The sequence below is a fragment of the Myzus persicae genome, unplaced genomic scaffold (assembly GCF_001856785.1).
Source record: "Myzus persicae strain clone G006 unplaced genomic scaffold, MPER_G0061.0, whole genome shotgun sequence".
NCBI classification, from domain to species: Eukaryota; Metazoa; Arthropoda; class Insecta; order Hemiptera; family Aphididae; genus Myzus; species Myzus persicae.
The window spans coordinates 9101-25821 of NW_019104407.1; the positions used below are offsets into that span (position 1 = coordinate 9101).

General features: G+C 29.0%; 2 protein-coding genes across 3 annotated transcripts; one reads left to right on the forward strand and one right to left on the reverse strand.

The window, feature by feature from the left end:
• The first annotated feature begins 1262 nt into the window (after positions 1–1262).
• Positions 1263–5365, forward strand: LOC111041941 (pre-mRNA-splicing factor 38B). Of its 2 annotated transcripts, none has more exons than XM_022326397.1 (11): positions 1263–1408; positions 2805–2948; positions 3101–3225; positions 3308–3459; positions 3619–3679; positions 3777–3896; positions 4001–4089; positions 4155–4298; positions 4758–4796; positions 4857–4913; positions 5161–5365. In XM_022326397.1, exons 1-11 carry the CDS (start codon positions 1384–1386, stop codon positions 5177–5179), a joined length of 975 nt encoding a protein of 324 aa, XP_022182089.1. In that variant the 5' UTR covers positions 1263–1383; the 3' UTR covers positions 5180–5365. The 2 variants fall into 2 exon arrangements, with proteins under 2 accessions (XP_022182089.1, XP_022182088.1); XM_022326396.1 differs by having other exon boundaries at positions 4152–4298; positions 5161–5235.
• LOC111041940 (gastric triacylglycerol lipase-like) lies at positions 5320–16520 on the reverse strand. The gene is made up of 8 exons (XM_022326395.1): positions 16209–16520; positions 15241–15436; positions 11806–11920; positions 7371–7614; positions 7126–7287; positions 6396–6480; positions 6188–6330; positions 5320–5781 (listed from the first exon to the last, which is right to left on the reverse strand). The coding sequence occupies exons 1-8, from the start codon at positions 16311–16313 to the stop codon at positions 5389–5391; spliced, it is 1443 nt and encodes a 480-aa protein (XP_022182087.1). The 5' UTR covers positions 16314–16520; the 3' UTR covers positions 5320–5388.
• Between the last annotated feature and the right edge of the window lie 201 nt (positions 16521–16721).

Below are 16721 nucleotides of genomic sequence, written 5' to 3' on the forward strand. Positions count from 1 at the left end.
GGTGAAAAGTACTCATTGCTCACGGCATTCAATTTTTGTTTTTTGCATTGTTGAATTATTCATTCCTTCTATAAATCTGAATAGAACAATATAATATGTAGTGGATGGGGAAGTTTAATGTAAATTGATAATTTGATTAAGAACTACCTTTGCCTTATTGGTGATACTTTTGTTAAGGATTAATGAGGTTTGAACTTTTGAAGACAACTATTGAATAAATGTGGCCTTTGAACTAAGCAAGAACCTTATTTAACAGATCGTGACGTTTTATATAATTATATTACTTTATTGTTTTTTAATTTTTTCTTTGTCAAGGGTTATTCTGACAGTTTCTAAAACCTTAAGACGTATAATTATTGTAGTATTGTACCATTGTACATTCGACGTTTCATCAGATTAAATTTGTTGACGCTTAACAGGCATTTGTTGCATACTTACATTCGCCTTACCGGTTTATTATAGAAGCGTAACGCTCAACAAATCACGTTTTCTTCGTTAATTTATAAATTAGAGTGGATCTTATGGAACTTGATAGTGAGTACACTATCTATTTATATCTGGGGATTTTACTATAGTTCAATTTTTAGAAAGTTATGAGTATACACTACAGTATGGCGTAAATTAAAAATGATCATAACTCACGTATAAACATAAACTGAATAATCGCAAAAGCAGTCAAGATTCGTAATAGGTCGATTCACTCCTAAGATTTTCAAGAAGAAAAATTCGAAACGGAATAGTTACGTTGTTACGTACCTCGTATCGGAGTCCGAGCCCGAGCCCAGGGGGGGCCCTAGGGGACACGCCCCCCACCAAGGCCCAGAACCCGTATTTCTAAAAAATTTTATATTGCTAACAAAAAAACATATTATAGTATCGACTATTATATATTTATATACCCGCGTAAAAGTATGTAATTATTTGAGGTACGTCGGTGTATGAGTTGTAACATGCATCATAGATTAAATATACTATATTTAATCTATGCTATTATGCTAATATAATAGGTATTAGCACAGAACTGCTATATTATTAGGTAGGTAAAAGGTAGATTATTTCAATTTTTGATGGAATTTATTAACGGAACATTGTTTTACAAAATACAAATATTTTGGTTTTGGTAATATCACAGAATATGATATATTATTATCTATTAACGGTTAATATATGGCTACACTGTACTATTAATTGGCGCATGCGCAAACCATTTAATGTTTTTGTAATTTTTTTTACAAACCTTATGGCTATTGGCTTTTGTTATTGTATAATGTTTTGTTTTGTATCTTAGATCTTAATTTTTTCCATAACAAGAAGTACATATTATATATTTAATACTGCTAATAATTAATTGCTACAAGCAAAAATAAATAATTTACCAATAACATGGAAGTGAGTTACGAAAATGAAGGTAAGATGTACATCAACCTCCTAAGATTATGTGAAAATATTCTTACTTTATCATTAAAGAATACTAACATACATGACTGCATGTACATGAAATGAAAATGTGAAATGTATACCAAACAATCACCCATGAGAGGGTTGAAAATGTTCAATTACCTAATATTCAACCTAATAAATACCAAATTTTTATAGTATACATTCTAGTTATCTTAGAAAATTTGTATTTTTAAATGATAACCTAGACTTAATAAAATAACTCTAGGACCTAGAGTATTACTGGATTGTGCATATTAGTAGACTATAGTTACATATTGTATGTTCTGTTATGTTTTCACACCATTCTAGGAAACTTTTCATTTCTTAACTCCTATAAATCAACATTTATTTATTAACTAAAAATCAAATGTAGACAGTTTTTTCTTAATTTGTTATTTCCTTGAAAAATTGCGCTAAAAAAAGTGTGGTAGGAATATTATGTCGTAAATGGATCAACACATGAGGTTAACGACTTAAATTTCAAAATTCTTGTTATTGAAAACTACCATAATTATTAAACAGTATTCATACCAAAAAGTCTATGTTTTACCTCATGGCCGTGATATCTCATCCTAATTCTATGAAATATTTCATCTGATAGCACATACTTTTGCAATTAATATTAACGGTAAATCTGCGTAATAATCTTAATATTTTTGTTGCTCATAACTAATGGGAAGGGTTAGGATGTTTATGATCTCATAAACTATATAAAAGTATGGTATATGCATTACAAATCGTTCCACAATTGTAGATTTTTTTCTTTTCTTGCAGTTGCAACTAAACATTTCGCTTGAAATAAAAAAATATATTTAAATATATATTGTCTAAAACCTTATCGTAAACAAATAAAAATAGGAAAAAATATAAAAAAATTCTGTATAAATTGTTTTAATTTCAGAACTTGAAGAGAGAAACAGTCTATTTTTAATTAAAAATGAGGATTAATCTCTGAAAAAATTTGGTTGACTTTTTGATTTGAGCTATTGAGACAATATTAAAATGTATTAGTAGCACAGAACATACAATAGGTTAATCTACTTATGTTGAAAATTTGTATAATGCCTGTTAATATTTATATGTTAATGGTTGGAGTCTCGGGCTTAAAATGCTGATATTAGACAGAATAAGTAAAACTAATTATTTGGGTTTTTATTACATTAATAAAAATATACAAAGTATATTACTATAAAATCAACAATTTCTTCACCTTGTTCAAAATCATGAGTTGGTCTACTTATTTTATTAAGTATTCATAACTCAAGTGCTAAAGAAATAACTATAGTATATTGTATCAAATAATGTTGCTAATAAATAATAATATATCATTAAAGAAATTACATTTTGTAAAAATTGTTGTTTAGGATATGACAATGATTACCAGTCTAAATCTAAAGGAAGTATTTTGACTAGAAAGAACAATACCATGCCAATTTGGGGCAATGAACGTACAATGAATTTAAATACTCTAATTTTAACTAATATTCAATCATCTCATTATTTTAAAGGTAATCATCAAAAATATAATTCATAAATAACTATAGTAAGTTATCAAATTTATGAATGCTGTAATTTTTTTTTTTTTAATTCTTGATGTTCAGTATCAAGGTTTCTATTAGATAATTTTATACACTGAATAATATATGTTTTATTATTTTAGTAAATTTATATGAATTGAAAACTTACCATGAAGTTATTGATGAAATTTATTATAAAGTTCAACATCTTGAGCCATGGGAAAAGGGTAGCCGTAAGACCTCTGGACAGACTGGAATGTGTGGCGGTGTAAGATTTTAATTTAAATAATTATTCTTACTAATAATATAACTAGACTTTAATCTAAATTATTATTTATAATATTAATTAGGTCAGAGGAGTTGGTGCCGGTGGAATAGTATCTACAGCGTTCTGTCTTCTGTATAAACTGTTCACACTGAAATTGACTCGCAAGCAGGTAACTGGGCTAATTACCCATTGCGATTCACCTTATATACGTGCTTTGGGTTTTATGTACATCAGGTAAGTTTTTGATCAAACTATCCCAAAGTGTATAGTGGAGGATAATTGTTTCAAGAATAATAACAGTCCTGAAAGTATTCCTATCTCCTGTTATGTGTTTACAATTAATTTCCTGTTATGTGGTTTTAAATTAAATAGCTTTTAAATACTCTGTTTTAGGTATACTCAGCCCCCTGGTGATTTATGGGATTGGTATGAATCTTTCTTAGACGACGAAGAGGTAAACTTTATTGAGTTTAAATTTTTTTGAAGTAATTGAGTTAGGTTAATTTATCTACATGTTTTCATTCAAAATATACTAATTGACATTACATTAGGAAATGGATGTAAGAGCTGGAGGTGGTCAAACAATGACAATTGGCAATATATTAAAGAGCTTTTTGTTTAAATTAGAATGGTATTCAACACTGTTCCCTAGAATCCCTGTTCCCATTCAGGTAGGTATGTCGGCTAAACACATTCATATTTAATACTTTTAAATCTTAACTATAAAACAATGAATATCATGAAAAATATTAAGTATCATTTACATTGTTTTCAGCAACAAATGGAAAAGAAAATGAGTGAAAAGTATCCTCCAGTAGTTGAAGAAGCACCTAGAAGAATTAATATACCTGAAAAGAATTTCAGGTAATACAATAATAGTTTTTAATTTGATTTAACTTAAATTAATCATGCATATAATATTTTAGTAGGGATCGAGAAGACCATAGAAATAGAGGAGACTTATCTGACACTTCAAGGCCTCGAGAACGAATTGAACGTAGAGAAAGATCACATAGAGATTACCGCGATAGAGATTATGAACGCAAGCCTAGTCATACAAACTCTCGAGAAAGGTCAGAATAAATAATAATTATTAAAGACAATATATACTAATTACATAGAAGCTTAATTGCTAATAAATTTTTAATTTTTAAAATTTTACCAAAAAAAAGGTTAAATAATTTGGAAAAATAGTCTTCAATTTTTTCTGGTCATTAATGTTATATACTAGGAAGTAGAAGGAAAAGTATTTATTTTTTAAAATTTAAATACATAAATGTATTTGTAAGTTGGTATCGTATAAATTAAATATCACTGTAAACATGATGTACCTATTACAACAATTATAATTATTAATTACATAAAAAATATATATAATGGTAGGAAATGAAGTGTTCAATGGACATAAATTATTTCATAATTTATTGAGGGTAATTTAAATCATACTATTATACTAAATAAATATGTTTTCAATCTCAATGATATATTTTAATTATATTCAAATACTATTGTTTATTTTGTCTTAATTTTAGATCACCTTATGTAAGTCGAAGAGATGATTATAAAAAAAGGTAATGAACATAAATTTTAGTTACCTTATTGTATATTCTAAGAAATAATTATTGTTTTAGTTCTTCTAGAAGTCCAAAATATGGTAGCAGTAAAAGAAGAGATCGAGATGATTACAAGTAATTAAACAATTTTTTTTTGAGTATTAGTAATATTTAATGTATTAAATAATGTAGAGAGATACTGTTTTTTTTTCATATATAAATAAAACTCGTGTCTGTTATTTGCGAGAATTGTTTTTTAAACTTGTTTGATCAGAAAACAAATCTATTAATGTAAAAAAACAAAAACAGGCGTACAACCCTTCTTATTCACTAAATTATTTTCTTAAATATTAAAATTAAAAATTGAATTTATATGTTCTAGGTCAAGATCAAAATACTAATAAGGGATTGGAAGTGTAAAATTGATTATTATTTTTAAATTTTTTCACTCCATTAACAAAATAAGTGAATGAAGTTCTTAGTTTAAGTTGTACATACTTACACATTAATAAATTAAGCAATTTCTGTATTTTTAATTCATTTAAAAATGAAGATAATTTTCAATAATAAAAAAAAATGACATGTAATCTGTTTATAAATATTAAAATTATTATTCAAAATATGTTTGATTCCAAGCCGTTAAAATTGTGTTCCTTGATTTAACATTTTCTTCCTTATCTTCTCCCATAAAACTTTTTAATGGATGAACTTCTTTCTTTTTTATAAATGAAGTAATTTTAAGCCAAAAACCATTGTTTGTTGTCCTTGCATTTCTTTCGTCGTTGCATTGATTATTGTAATTTATGGAATTAAATGAAGTTGTATTATCAAACTCTGGTGACCAATCATCAAATTCAGCTTTAAATATTGTATTCATGACACTTTGGTATACCATATCAGTAACATTTTTACTATACAGGAAATCAACATGGTTGAATTTATCAAATTTGATGAGATGTAACCCTAATCTGTTAGGTAAATGGGAATACAACTCCACCACATCCTAGATACAAGATAAATTAAATATCTAGTTACATTTGTTAAATATGTTGGCATGTTTATGATATAGAATAATTAATTACTTAATTTAAATATTATTATGTGTTTTTTAACCTATCTCTTGTTGAAACACATATTTGAGAAATAACGTAAGTCACAAAATATCGCTAATTGAGATATTGAGTGGAATGTGTTATCCATTAATGATAGATGGATCATGTGTGAACATTTTCAATAAAAATATTTAATTTTACCACTGTAAATAATCAGTTTGAAAGAGAAATAAACATGTATCACTGATAGCTTAAAAATCATTTTTTCTTGTTTTCTCCGAATTAGCTTTTATTAACTTATGTCATATCCCGAATAGGTGGTTCAATTATGAGAAAATACAAATAATTTTTACTTACTGCAGGGTCTGCTAGTATATCGTTTTTAGCATAATAAAAGGCGATGGGAACAATTATGTTGCTCAAATTGTATTTTGGTGGATGTGAACAATTATAAACCTCAAGGTTTTTTTCTTTCCCAAAATCAAATTGCTGAAAGTTTTCTTAAAAAGATATTATTTTTAGAAATTAAATTATCGTTAATTTAAGTCTAGAGTATTATATTTACTTGTAGTGATTTCTTGTGCAAAATGAATTAAAGTTTTCACTGACGTACCAGCTGGATTGTGACCAAGTATAATGGGAAGTAAAGTCTAATGAAGAAAAAAGATTGTTTATTTATAATTTTTATATTTTTGTAGGTATTACTACTGCACAACATATCAAAATTTGTCTTCGTTTAAATATTTTGAGTGAATTAAAACAATAAAATATTGTCAAACCTTAAAAGTTAAAGGTGAGAACATAATCTATCTTGTCTTGTTAATTGTTTACAAATTTACAATAGGTATTTTAAACTTCATGAAAATATAAATAACAAACGAACAGATAATGGTCGAAATTTGATTGAAAGTTAATTTACTCTGATATTAAAGATATAACAACACAATTGAAATTGTTTAATTAAAATTTGGTATGTAGCCTATTTGTAAGACGGAGACAATCAAGAAATTCTCTAGACTAAACCGGCTTAAAAGTATCCAGATCCAGGATAATTAATCACGTAAATGATAAGGTCCAAACATCCCGGTGCATTACTTTTTACATAGGTTTATAGACTAAATAATTTCTAGAGAGTAGAAGGAACAATATGATATAAACCACAGACTAGGCTATATATTATAATATATAGGTCCGTGATGTAAACTGGCTTTTGAGCCGATGGAAAATGAAAAACTATATATTATTTAGCTTGATTCCAGGTTCTACACAGGTGTAAATGCAATTAAGTGATTTACCATATCAAATTGAACAGTATCCTCCCCAAACATTTTGTAGACAATATACTTTTTACACAATGCTGAATTGACAGCGTCTTCTCCACATAAATATTTATTCACTAATTTGCTTGCAGCGTTTTGAGGTAAAAACGCTCCCTTTGAAACCCAATTCGAAGCTTTCTGGAATTAAAAATGACATAAATAATATACCTTAGCTATTTAAGAGGTAAATAAATAATTATTTTAAAAGCGTTTACACGCACTTGTATTTGATATGCATACGGAACTAAACTATTTAAAACGGAAGTCATGTGATGAACGTAAGCCACTGGAGCTAAACTTATTTGCGCTCGAATTTTATGATTATATTCTGGGCGCATAGAGCACATAACGAAAAACATACAAGATCCCATCGAATGGCCTATGTAGTATAATTGACTTTGGTTCGTGCGCTCTAAGATGTAGTCAATGGTAGCCGGTAAATCGTAGATACCCATTTCGTGAAAACTATAAAAAAAAAGATACTTATAATATCTCATGTCTAGTTACAAGTTTGAAGTTACCTTCCCTAACAAAATTACTTTTTAAGAAATTTGATGGTAAATAGATTACCTAGGTAAAGGTACATTTGTTATTGTACGTAACTAAGTTAGATACTTTTTTGTAGTAAAATTACTAAATTAGGTACTAGATATTTTATTTTTTATAATATTCTATATTTTAAGCATTAATAGATAATATAATACATAATATATAAACTATAGAGTATAGGTAGGAGCCAGTAGGTACCTATCAGACATCAGTATATTTATCAATTTTCCGAAAGAAATATTTTAAAATAATTGTTCTAATTGTTATCAGGTATTTAAGTTATATTTTAAATGTTATACAGCGCGATTAACCAAGTAAATTCATCCCTTTTTTCTTCAACAATGCAGTAACCTATAAAAAATATGATTTTTTGAATTTTTAAGTGAATTTTTACTTGAAGACCATATTTTCAAATTCTTGAGATTTGTTGTACTACTTAAGGCGTGTCTTGCGCGGAGATACAAACTCCTGTTTTTCAAATGAGAACTTCCCCCCTTTATACTGTAAATTATTCAATGGATAATTTTTCTGAAAAAAATAGACTATCAGGTATCATAGTAATCAAAATTTGAACAAGTAGTTTTTGAGTTCTTACTTTTTTAACTTTGTGTTCGAAGGAATCGAAGGATAAAAGGCCCAGGGTTTAACTCACTAGTTTATAAGATAGGGTCATAGGGACTATGGACAGATGGGCTATAGGGGTTATGGTTTACATTTTAAACATTAATATTAAATTATCAACATTAATTATTTGTAAAATGGCCCAAGTATAATAAATACTAATTCCAATATTACGTCCATTTTATAATTTTGTAAAACCATTCATTAAAGACTATTACCTATGTTTACTACAAAAATTTTAATTACTAAAAAACTACTCATTCAAATTGTTCCAAAAATTATCCACTAAATAATTTACAGTAAAAAAGCGGGGTTCTCATTTGAAAAACAGAGTTAGTAATTTTGTATCGCCGTAGGGCACTCCTTAAGTAATAAAAAAAAATTTAAGAATTTGAAAAAATTGTAGTAGAGTTTATTTAAAAATTTCAAAAACCAGAATTTGAATAAATTATTGAAGGAAAAAAGTGAGGTGAGCATGCTTGGTGAATCACCCTGTACATATATGGTTATATAATTAGTATAAAAGTCATCTCTAGTACAATTTTAATTTAAAAAAAAATAATTTAGTGATTTTGACGAGTCATGTAAAGCCGTAAACATCTGAAGTTTAAAACGTATAAAAATGTGACTATGCGATATATATTTTCAATTGTAATATATCGTATATGGACAACATGAGACGAATTTTTTACTACATTTTCTAGCTTTTTCACTTGCATTACACACATAAATAAACAATTTTAAATGCCTATAAATAGTACAAACATTTAAGACATTTTTGTGAAAAATTATATTTGTTACCTAAAGTGAATTCTAATATGAATTCATGAACTGCAAAATAAATATCAATATTTCTGAAAATTCCCGTCTACCCCTAGTTTTTATTGTTTTTCTTGATATTTCTTTGAATTTCAAAGTACTTTCTGGAACCGATTTTTTATACCAGGTAGCTATGTAGGTACTACTCCGGCACTCCCAAAGTTGAAGACTACAACATTTTATCTATTATAAAATTAAAAAAATATCTTCCTTTATGTGCCTTTATGTACTCTACATATGAAGTGTAAATTGCAAAAAAAATTTGGTGCATCCATATTATTTGGCATATGGGGGGCCCTTTTTCATCGTACGGAGCAATGGCGCTTTTACGGTAGGATGTGCATGGATACACAGGTGGAAATCGGGAGATGATTTGGGGGAGGGCTTAGTCTAACCTAAAATATTGTTTTTTAGTTGTATGAGATCGCCCGTCTAAAATTGGCCTACTTGGGCTCATCACACATTTTTATGGCCCATTTTCGTCGAAAATATTTTTGATTAAACAGTGCAACGTTACAAACAGTGAATTTTATTTTTATGAGATTGACTACAGCGAATAACAATATGAGTGAATTAATTAAGTGTAGTTCAATTAAAAATCCTATATTTTATGTAAGATATTGTCAATTGTCATGTTAACTATTTTTACTTTTCTTCTACAACGCCGTATCTATTTTCTTTTATACGAATTTTTTTTTTTTTAACTTTTCCTGCATAGCCCAGTGCTCACTTATTATATCGTGTAACTTATAATTGCAAAACCAATAGGCAATACTACATACATGCTACAATCAGAACTAAAAACAATGACGATTATTATTTAGGTAATTAATTTTCGTTATATTATGAATCATGTCAGAGTCAGAGACGTTATATTATACGAAATCGGAGAGTATGATGGGGTAAACGTCAGCATGTCATAATACCTTATTATCTTTGGAGATAACCATCTGTCCACGGGAGTAGCAGAATTGATTTGGAAAAGGTATTTTATTGAAGTACACCGGTATTGGAGAGTTTACGAGTAGGCAAGTTCTGAGATCTATAAGCGTATACCTATCTATTTTATTCTTTAAGTGGCCACAGGCTTATGTAATTAGCGCAAAAAACAACTAAAAAAGAAAAAAATGTAGTGCATCTTTTATAAATTAATTTCTGTAATTTGTGTCAACTTTTTGAGGTTGCACTTTGGACACATAAAACTAGATAAAAGATAATCATGTAGGTAACCTGCGCTGCAATTCCGTTCCTATGAATATTGTAATTTGTATCATTTTTTACCTGAACAAAATTGTAATTTGTGCCACATAAAAACAATCATTATTATATTTTTGTTCTTACCTATTGGCTACTTATATTATGTATTCTATTTATCAATTAAGTTAATTTCAAATTGTCTTAAAAGACACATTTCAAGAAAAATATTAAAATTAACATAAGTAAAATTATATATTATATAGATAAAATTTATTTAATCTGAGCTTGAACCCGCCAAACACAACAATGTGAATATTCTTAATGTAATAATGTCTAATAACCAATAAGTAATAACATAAAACCTATAAGTACAAAATAATATACATGGTGATTTACCAAGCATTGAAGCATACTGGCCGTCTGACCATTAACCGACCTTTTATCCTTTAATAATGCATATTTTTAATTTGGGTAATTTATACATAAAAAACCTTCTCCTGACTGAGTGACTCAATCGGTTGCCTAGCAGAAATAAATATAAAATAAGCTATCGGTCAGTAGTTTCGTTTTATGATGTCAAGGCCAACTAACAAAAGATTTTTTAAAATTCACGTTTTAAAGAGGTCCTCAAACAAGGATTTTCAAATTCATAGTAGAAATTGTGAACTTTTTTTTGTTTATAAATAGTTGCTATCGTAGGTTATGTTAGGTTACTAAACTTCACCTAACTTAACCTACATCATGGCATCGAATCTCGACTGAAGAAACTATATTTTAAAACCAAATGTATATGTTTGTAGCTTACAGTGGCGTACATTCAATTTTCTTATGGGGGTGGAGGGGGGGGAATTCAATTACTCATAATAATTTTATAGCAGTATAGATGTGGTAATGTGTTACAGGGAGAGCTTTTGAAAAAAAAATGAATTTTGGGTTGCCAAGAGTGAAAGCTAAGTGCATTTCGGGTATCCCGAAACCACTTACCCCATTTGTAAGCCACAGGTTAGGTTATATATACTAAAAAACAATACTCGATTGAGTTTAGAAAAGCTTTAAGAATATAGATAATACTGTAATAGTATAGTTTAAACTAGGTACCTATGTTATGTAATATAGAGACGCTACACTGTCTACACCGAGATAGCGTACATACTACCTATACTCTATATAAGATTTTTAAAAAAACGGCTCACAGGCGAAACTCGGCTGTTCAGCTAGTTCATTATGAAAGGGGATATTTCGGGGTGAGAATACTTGGTGAATTACCACTACTGTATAATTCGGCCCACGAGAGAATAAAACTTGTCGTCCCTCGTGGAAAACGTCCACGAGTTGTCGGTTACCATTTACTAAGTTTAGTTAACCTAACAAAGAAACTCGTGCACGAATTGATTTTCTTGATTTCTTCTCTTGTAGGCCGGGCTATGAGTATAGGTATAATAAAATTATAAACTATAATGTATTATTTGCCTAAAATTCCAAAATTCTTCAGTATCTGGACTGAGGCTCTTGTGAGCACGAGAATACGTGTTGCCTCTAGAATTTCCTAACCATACGTCGAATCCATTATCCGCTAGTTGATAAGCTAAAAAAAAAATAACATATTTTTTATTTTTATGAAATATTACTATAAGCTAGCATATATATATGAAAAAAAGACCATTCTTATATAATTGTATTAATTTTCGCGGTTAATCGATAAAATATATTTTTAATTTCATATTCCAACAATATAAGCAGAATATTATTTTCAGTGTATCTCTATAAAAGTCAAATTTCAAACCCATATAGTGTATGCAAAGTTCGATTCTAAAATGTTAATAAGTTATACTTATAAAGTTATAACTAACTATAGGCACTAGATATAGTTTAAAATTCAATTTTATGTACTTACCAGAATTCACAGAAAAATATTCTGCTTTTCTGCTTTGTTGGGATATGAAATTAAAAAAAGTGGTTACTGCTCTGTTGTATACTTGTATAGTTGCATATTAACTTTTGATTGGTTGTCTGTAACGGATGCGTTCAATTTGAATTTAATGATTTAAGATCATTGCATACAACGATTTCGAGGGAAGACGATATAATAATTGAACATTTTATAAATTTTTAACAACAAAATAATTTGCAAATTTTACATTTTATAAATGTTGAAATTTAAAAGCTTATAAAAACAATCTTGCCTATGTATTTTTAATATGCTCAAATTGCTTTTGTAACAACGTATGATACTTATGAAAAAAAACTAAAAAAAGTCAGAATATTTTCATGTATTGAAAACGCTAAAATAAATACTTGGCAGTTGCGGATCTAGAAAATTATCAAGGGGGTTATTTACCCTATTACCCCCCAGCCACTGGATCTTCCACTGGTACTTGGTGAAAATTGCAATTATCTATGATCATTATTCGTCTTTCAATTACAACAAAATAAGAAAATTGTTCTATGAGGAATAGGTGAATATCCAATGTCAAGAAAAATTGAAGTTCAAATGCTTGTTAAAATTAATTTGACTTTCAGATAGGTTTTTTTTTTTTTTAGTAGGAAAACGTAAGGGGAATCTCGTATTAAATATTCAAATCTTAGATATAAACATAATTTTTTTCATGAACTCAAAATAATTTACAAATTTTTATTTCAAATCATAAAAATTACTGTGGATTTACGATCAATTTTTTTTTAAGTGTACACTAACAATAACTTATTAGGAACATTGACTGGGCTCAAAATTTGTAATCTACAACAATTTAAAAAAAAACCTAATAAAACTCGACACATTCTTATGCTTGTAAATAACTTACAATTTTATGGTGCTGGTGCATAGAAATTTCTAATATAAATAATCTGTGAACATTTCATGTATGTACGCTTATTTTACAGTTACACTCATAGACAAGTATACCTTTATAGATAACCAACTCAATGCAAAAGTATGGTGACTGCGTTTAGCGCTCCGTGTGGTTGGGAACATGAAGTACAATCGAATATGCGGTACCCCTGGTTACACTAAAAACAAAATTGATTTGAAATCGATCTTAGTTTTTCCTTAATTTTTTGTTTGTTTTTTCTGACATTTTTGTAAACTATTGTGAATATTATACATTTGATCCCCCACCCCCTCAAAGTAGCATCAAGATTCACTGAGGTTTCCTACCAAAAAAGATCCTGTTGCAGTAATTAGAAAATCGAAACATTTTTAGAGTTCTAAAAGATGATGACAGATACAAAAAAACACATAATTGTAAAGTCAATACATTCATTGTTCCGCTCAGAATCTAAAACATACATTAGTTAAGTATTTATACCGAGAAAATGCATGGGTATACCTTTAGTGATAAAATAAACACCTTTGACCTTGTACCTATGTTATGTAAATTTAATAATACTGAATTTTAAAATTGTTGCTATATATTATTTACTTAACAATAAATCAATAAAATATAATTTACAGGCCCGGATCAAGGCATATTTCATAACCGGTGCACAGAATTGTAATTAACCATGAATTTATGGGAACGACCGGACCTTTCACGACCAATATAGGTATATATAAGTATTATTCTTTTTATTGAATAATATTTTTCTCATAGCAAATTTTAAAAATGTTTATTTTAAATGTTTTTATTAAGTACGGGAGTTGACGAAACAATCTAATCTGCAAGTAGTAAGTGCCTATCATAAACTCTGTACCCACCTAGGTATGCAGTTTATTTGAAACTGTTTACTTCAATCGGATCACTGCAGACAATAATTTATATAGTTTAAAAAAATCATATTTATAAATTTATATTTTATTGTTGTACTTTTTGTTCATAGATAGTACAGCAAGTTTAAAAAATGTGTGTTCTCCATTTCTCCACAATTATTATTTAGATGATACTTTGCTTCACTGCAGGGTAATTAAAATTATTATTATTATTATTATTAGTTACGTTTGACTCGACTATATCTTTCGACTTTCAATAGGCATTATTTAAATATTTAAAAAAAATTGTCATCGATTCTAGAATTCATTGATAGAACATGTGAAGACTTTACTAACCCCATTACCTTAAAAATGTGTACTTTTCACTGGTACAATGATACGTTCTACTCTATAATAAATTATATAGCCTAGGCACTAAAGAATTACACACCCTCTGTCAATAATCATATATAATGGCTTTAAATAGCAATCCAACATCGATTCCTTTGCTTTATATCATACAAATGCGATATCTATTTCCCGTCAACCTCATTCAATAGCTTTTATGTAGGCATTATCCGTTGTTATACACACTAAATATTAACAATCTTCCAGTCAAGAGAAATGTAGCTGGTTTACAATTTTTGTATAAGTGGGTCAATGGGACACAATATAGACTAGTCAGAATTACTGAATTGTTTAAATGTCCATATCCCTCAATGCCAAACTCGGTGTACTAATACTTTTTATTTACAAATACTCACAACTAATTATGCTCTGAATGCGTCTGTAAATAGAACTATGAAATTAGCGAATGATACCTTGCCCTCAAATTGGTATATTTAATTTTAACTCTATTGATTCTTTTTGTAACTATATATTACGATTTTATGCGTGAATTCGTTTTTATAGTATTCTTTATTCGCTAATCTTTATTTTGCAGTAATTACTGTTCTGGTACTTATCATATTTTTTCTATTTAAACGCCTCTTGTTATTGTTAAATTATACTTAAAACTGTTGTTGGGTATTATCCCGTTTGAATAAACATAAATTAAACATTAACAATATATTTTTACAAAGTTCTGGTCAAATGTGGTAACCAAATTTTTGACAACCAACCAGCACCGTTTAGGTCTTATCTGGGAGTGATAATAATATATTACTCATATAGGAACACATATTATATAAAAACGGCCATGTGTTTGAATTGAGACTTACCCAGCGCTTTTGAAGGCCCGTTGATTATCCAGTCGGCAGAACTGGCCACGATTCCGTGTTGTAAGAGCACTGGGAATTTTCTGTACTGTGTAGTAGTTTTTCCGTGTGGTATCCTATGGACTTCCAATAGATATCCATCTTTCGTGTCCACGATATGAGTTTCGGATGGATAGCCGTGGCGTTTGATTATTTTTGGCTATAAATGTAGGTAATCAATATCAGACAGTTTATTATACACCCATCACAAGTACGTGTAGTAACAAAAAGTCTTCAGATTTTTTTCGAATTACAATAACAAATTTAAATTGCATTCCCGCTGGAACATCGTTCTTTGGTATAAACAGTACACTCACTCCAACCAATTCGTAACTGCAGCTGGGAACATCTTTGATAATCCTGCTTCGTGGAATGGCAGGTACCCCGGAGAGTAATAAGTAATAACTATTATATATTACGTTGGATGTTTTCATAATCGACAGTCTTGTTAAACTTTTTAAACGTATTCCGAATGTACGTATTTTTTACTCAAAAAGACGGAGAGAGAAATATAAACTTCACTTTTGAGTCCAAATTTTCAGTTGGGAAATAGCCAGAAGTCACTCGGTGCAATTGTGCAAGATTCATCCGACAAATACGGAGGTCGTTGGGGAATTTAGGAATAATTGTATGAACTTTTTCGTCAGCCAGAAAAGTGCTGAACCGCAATTAAAGACACGGCGGGAATTGTATGTGGTACAAAAACTATCCTGAAAAGCTTCTCTCCGAACAGTTCTAAAAATAAGATTCTCAAAGACGTTTCCAGCTGCAGTTACAAAATATTGGCTGCAGTAGGTACCTGACTGCCCAAGCGTGGGCGATTTTTCAAAAAAGATTAATAAAAAAAAATTGTTATTAAAAATGGATATTTAAAAAAAAAAATGACGCAGATGTAGGCATCTAAAACGTCTCGATTGCGTTGTTATGCTTACCACACTTAACGAAGCGTCTGGAATATAAGCGCCTGAAGCTGAGATCGTAGTGATAAACACATTAAAACAAACTATCAAATAAAAAAATGAAAACATCATTTGCATTATCGTTATTATGTTACTGCACAGCTATTATAGTAATAGGAACCTAATTCGTATAACAAAAATTCGAATATAATACGTGTACGAGTACGACTACCGACAAGAACACACTGACGACGATCGGTCGACGATTCATCGTCGTGTGTACAAATAATAATGAGTGTACGTACGTACCTACGTACACGCGGCTGTTGTTCTGATGATCTAATGACCTTATACCGAGTAGTAATACTACCACACTAGATCGAACAAAAGCCGTAAGTACAAATGTCTGTATAGACTAAATTCTAAGACAACGCGTAACGTATGCGTATAGGTCGAAAAAAACGAAAACATTTTTGATTTTTTATACACAATACAATAATAATATACGTAAAAGTATATATTATTATAAGTGTAATTAGATTTATT

Excerpts from the sequence above, each read along its gene's own strand:
- LOC111041941 (XM_022326396.1), top strand. The coding sequence starts at position 1,384 with ATGGAAGTGAGTTACGAAAATGAAG. Across the intron at positions 3,226-3,307 it reads AGACTGGAATGTGTGGCGGT|GTCAGAGGAGTTGGTGCCGG; the intron begins GTAAGATTTTAA and ends AATATTAATTAG. Across the intron at positions 3,680-3,776 it reads CTTTCTTAGACGACGAAGAG|GAAATGGATGTAAGAGCTGG; the intron begins GTAAACTTTATT and ends ACATTACATTAG.
- LOC111041940 (XM_022326395.1), bottom strand. The coding sequence starts at position 16,313 with ATGCAAATGATGTTTTCATTTTTTTATTTGATAGTTTGTTTTAATGTG. Across the intron at positions 15,437-16,208 it reads CAGACGCTTCGTTAAGTGTG|CCAAAAATAATCAAACGCCA; the intron begins GTAAGCATAACA and ends CTACATTTATAG. Across the intron at positions 7,615-11,805 it reads GAAGAATTTTGGAATTTTAG|TTTTCACGAAATGGGTATCT; the intron begins GCAAATAATACA and ends TTTTTTTTATAG.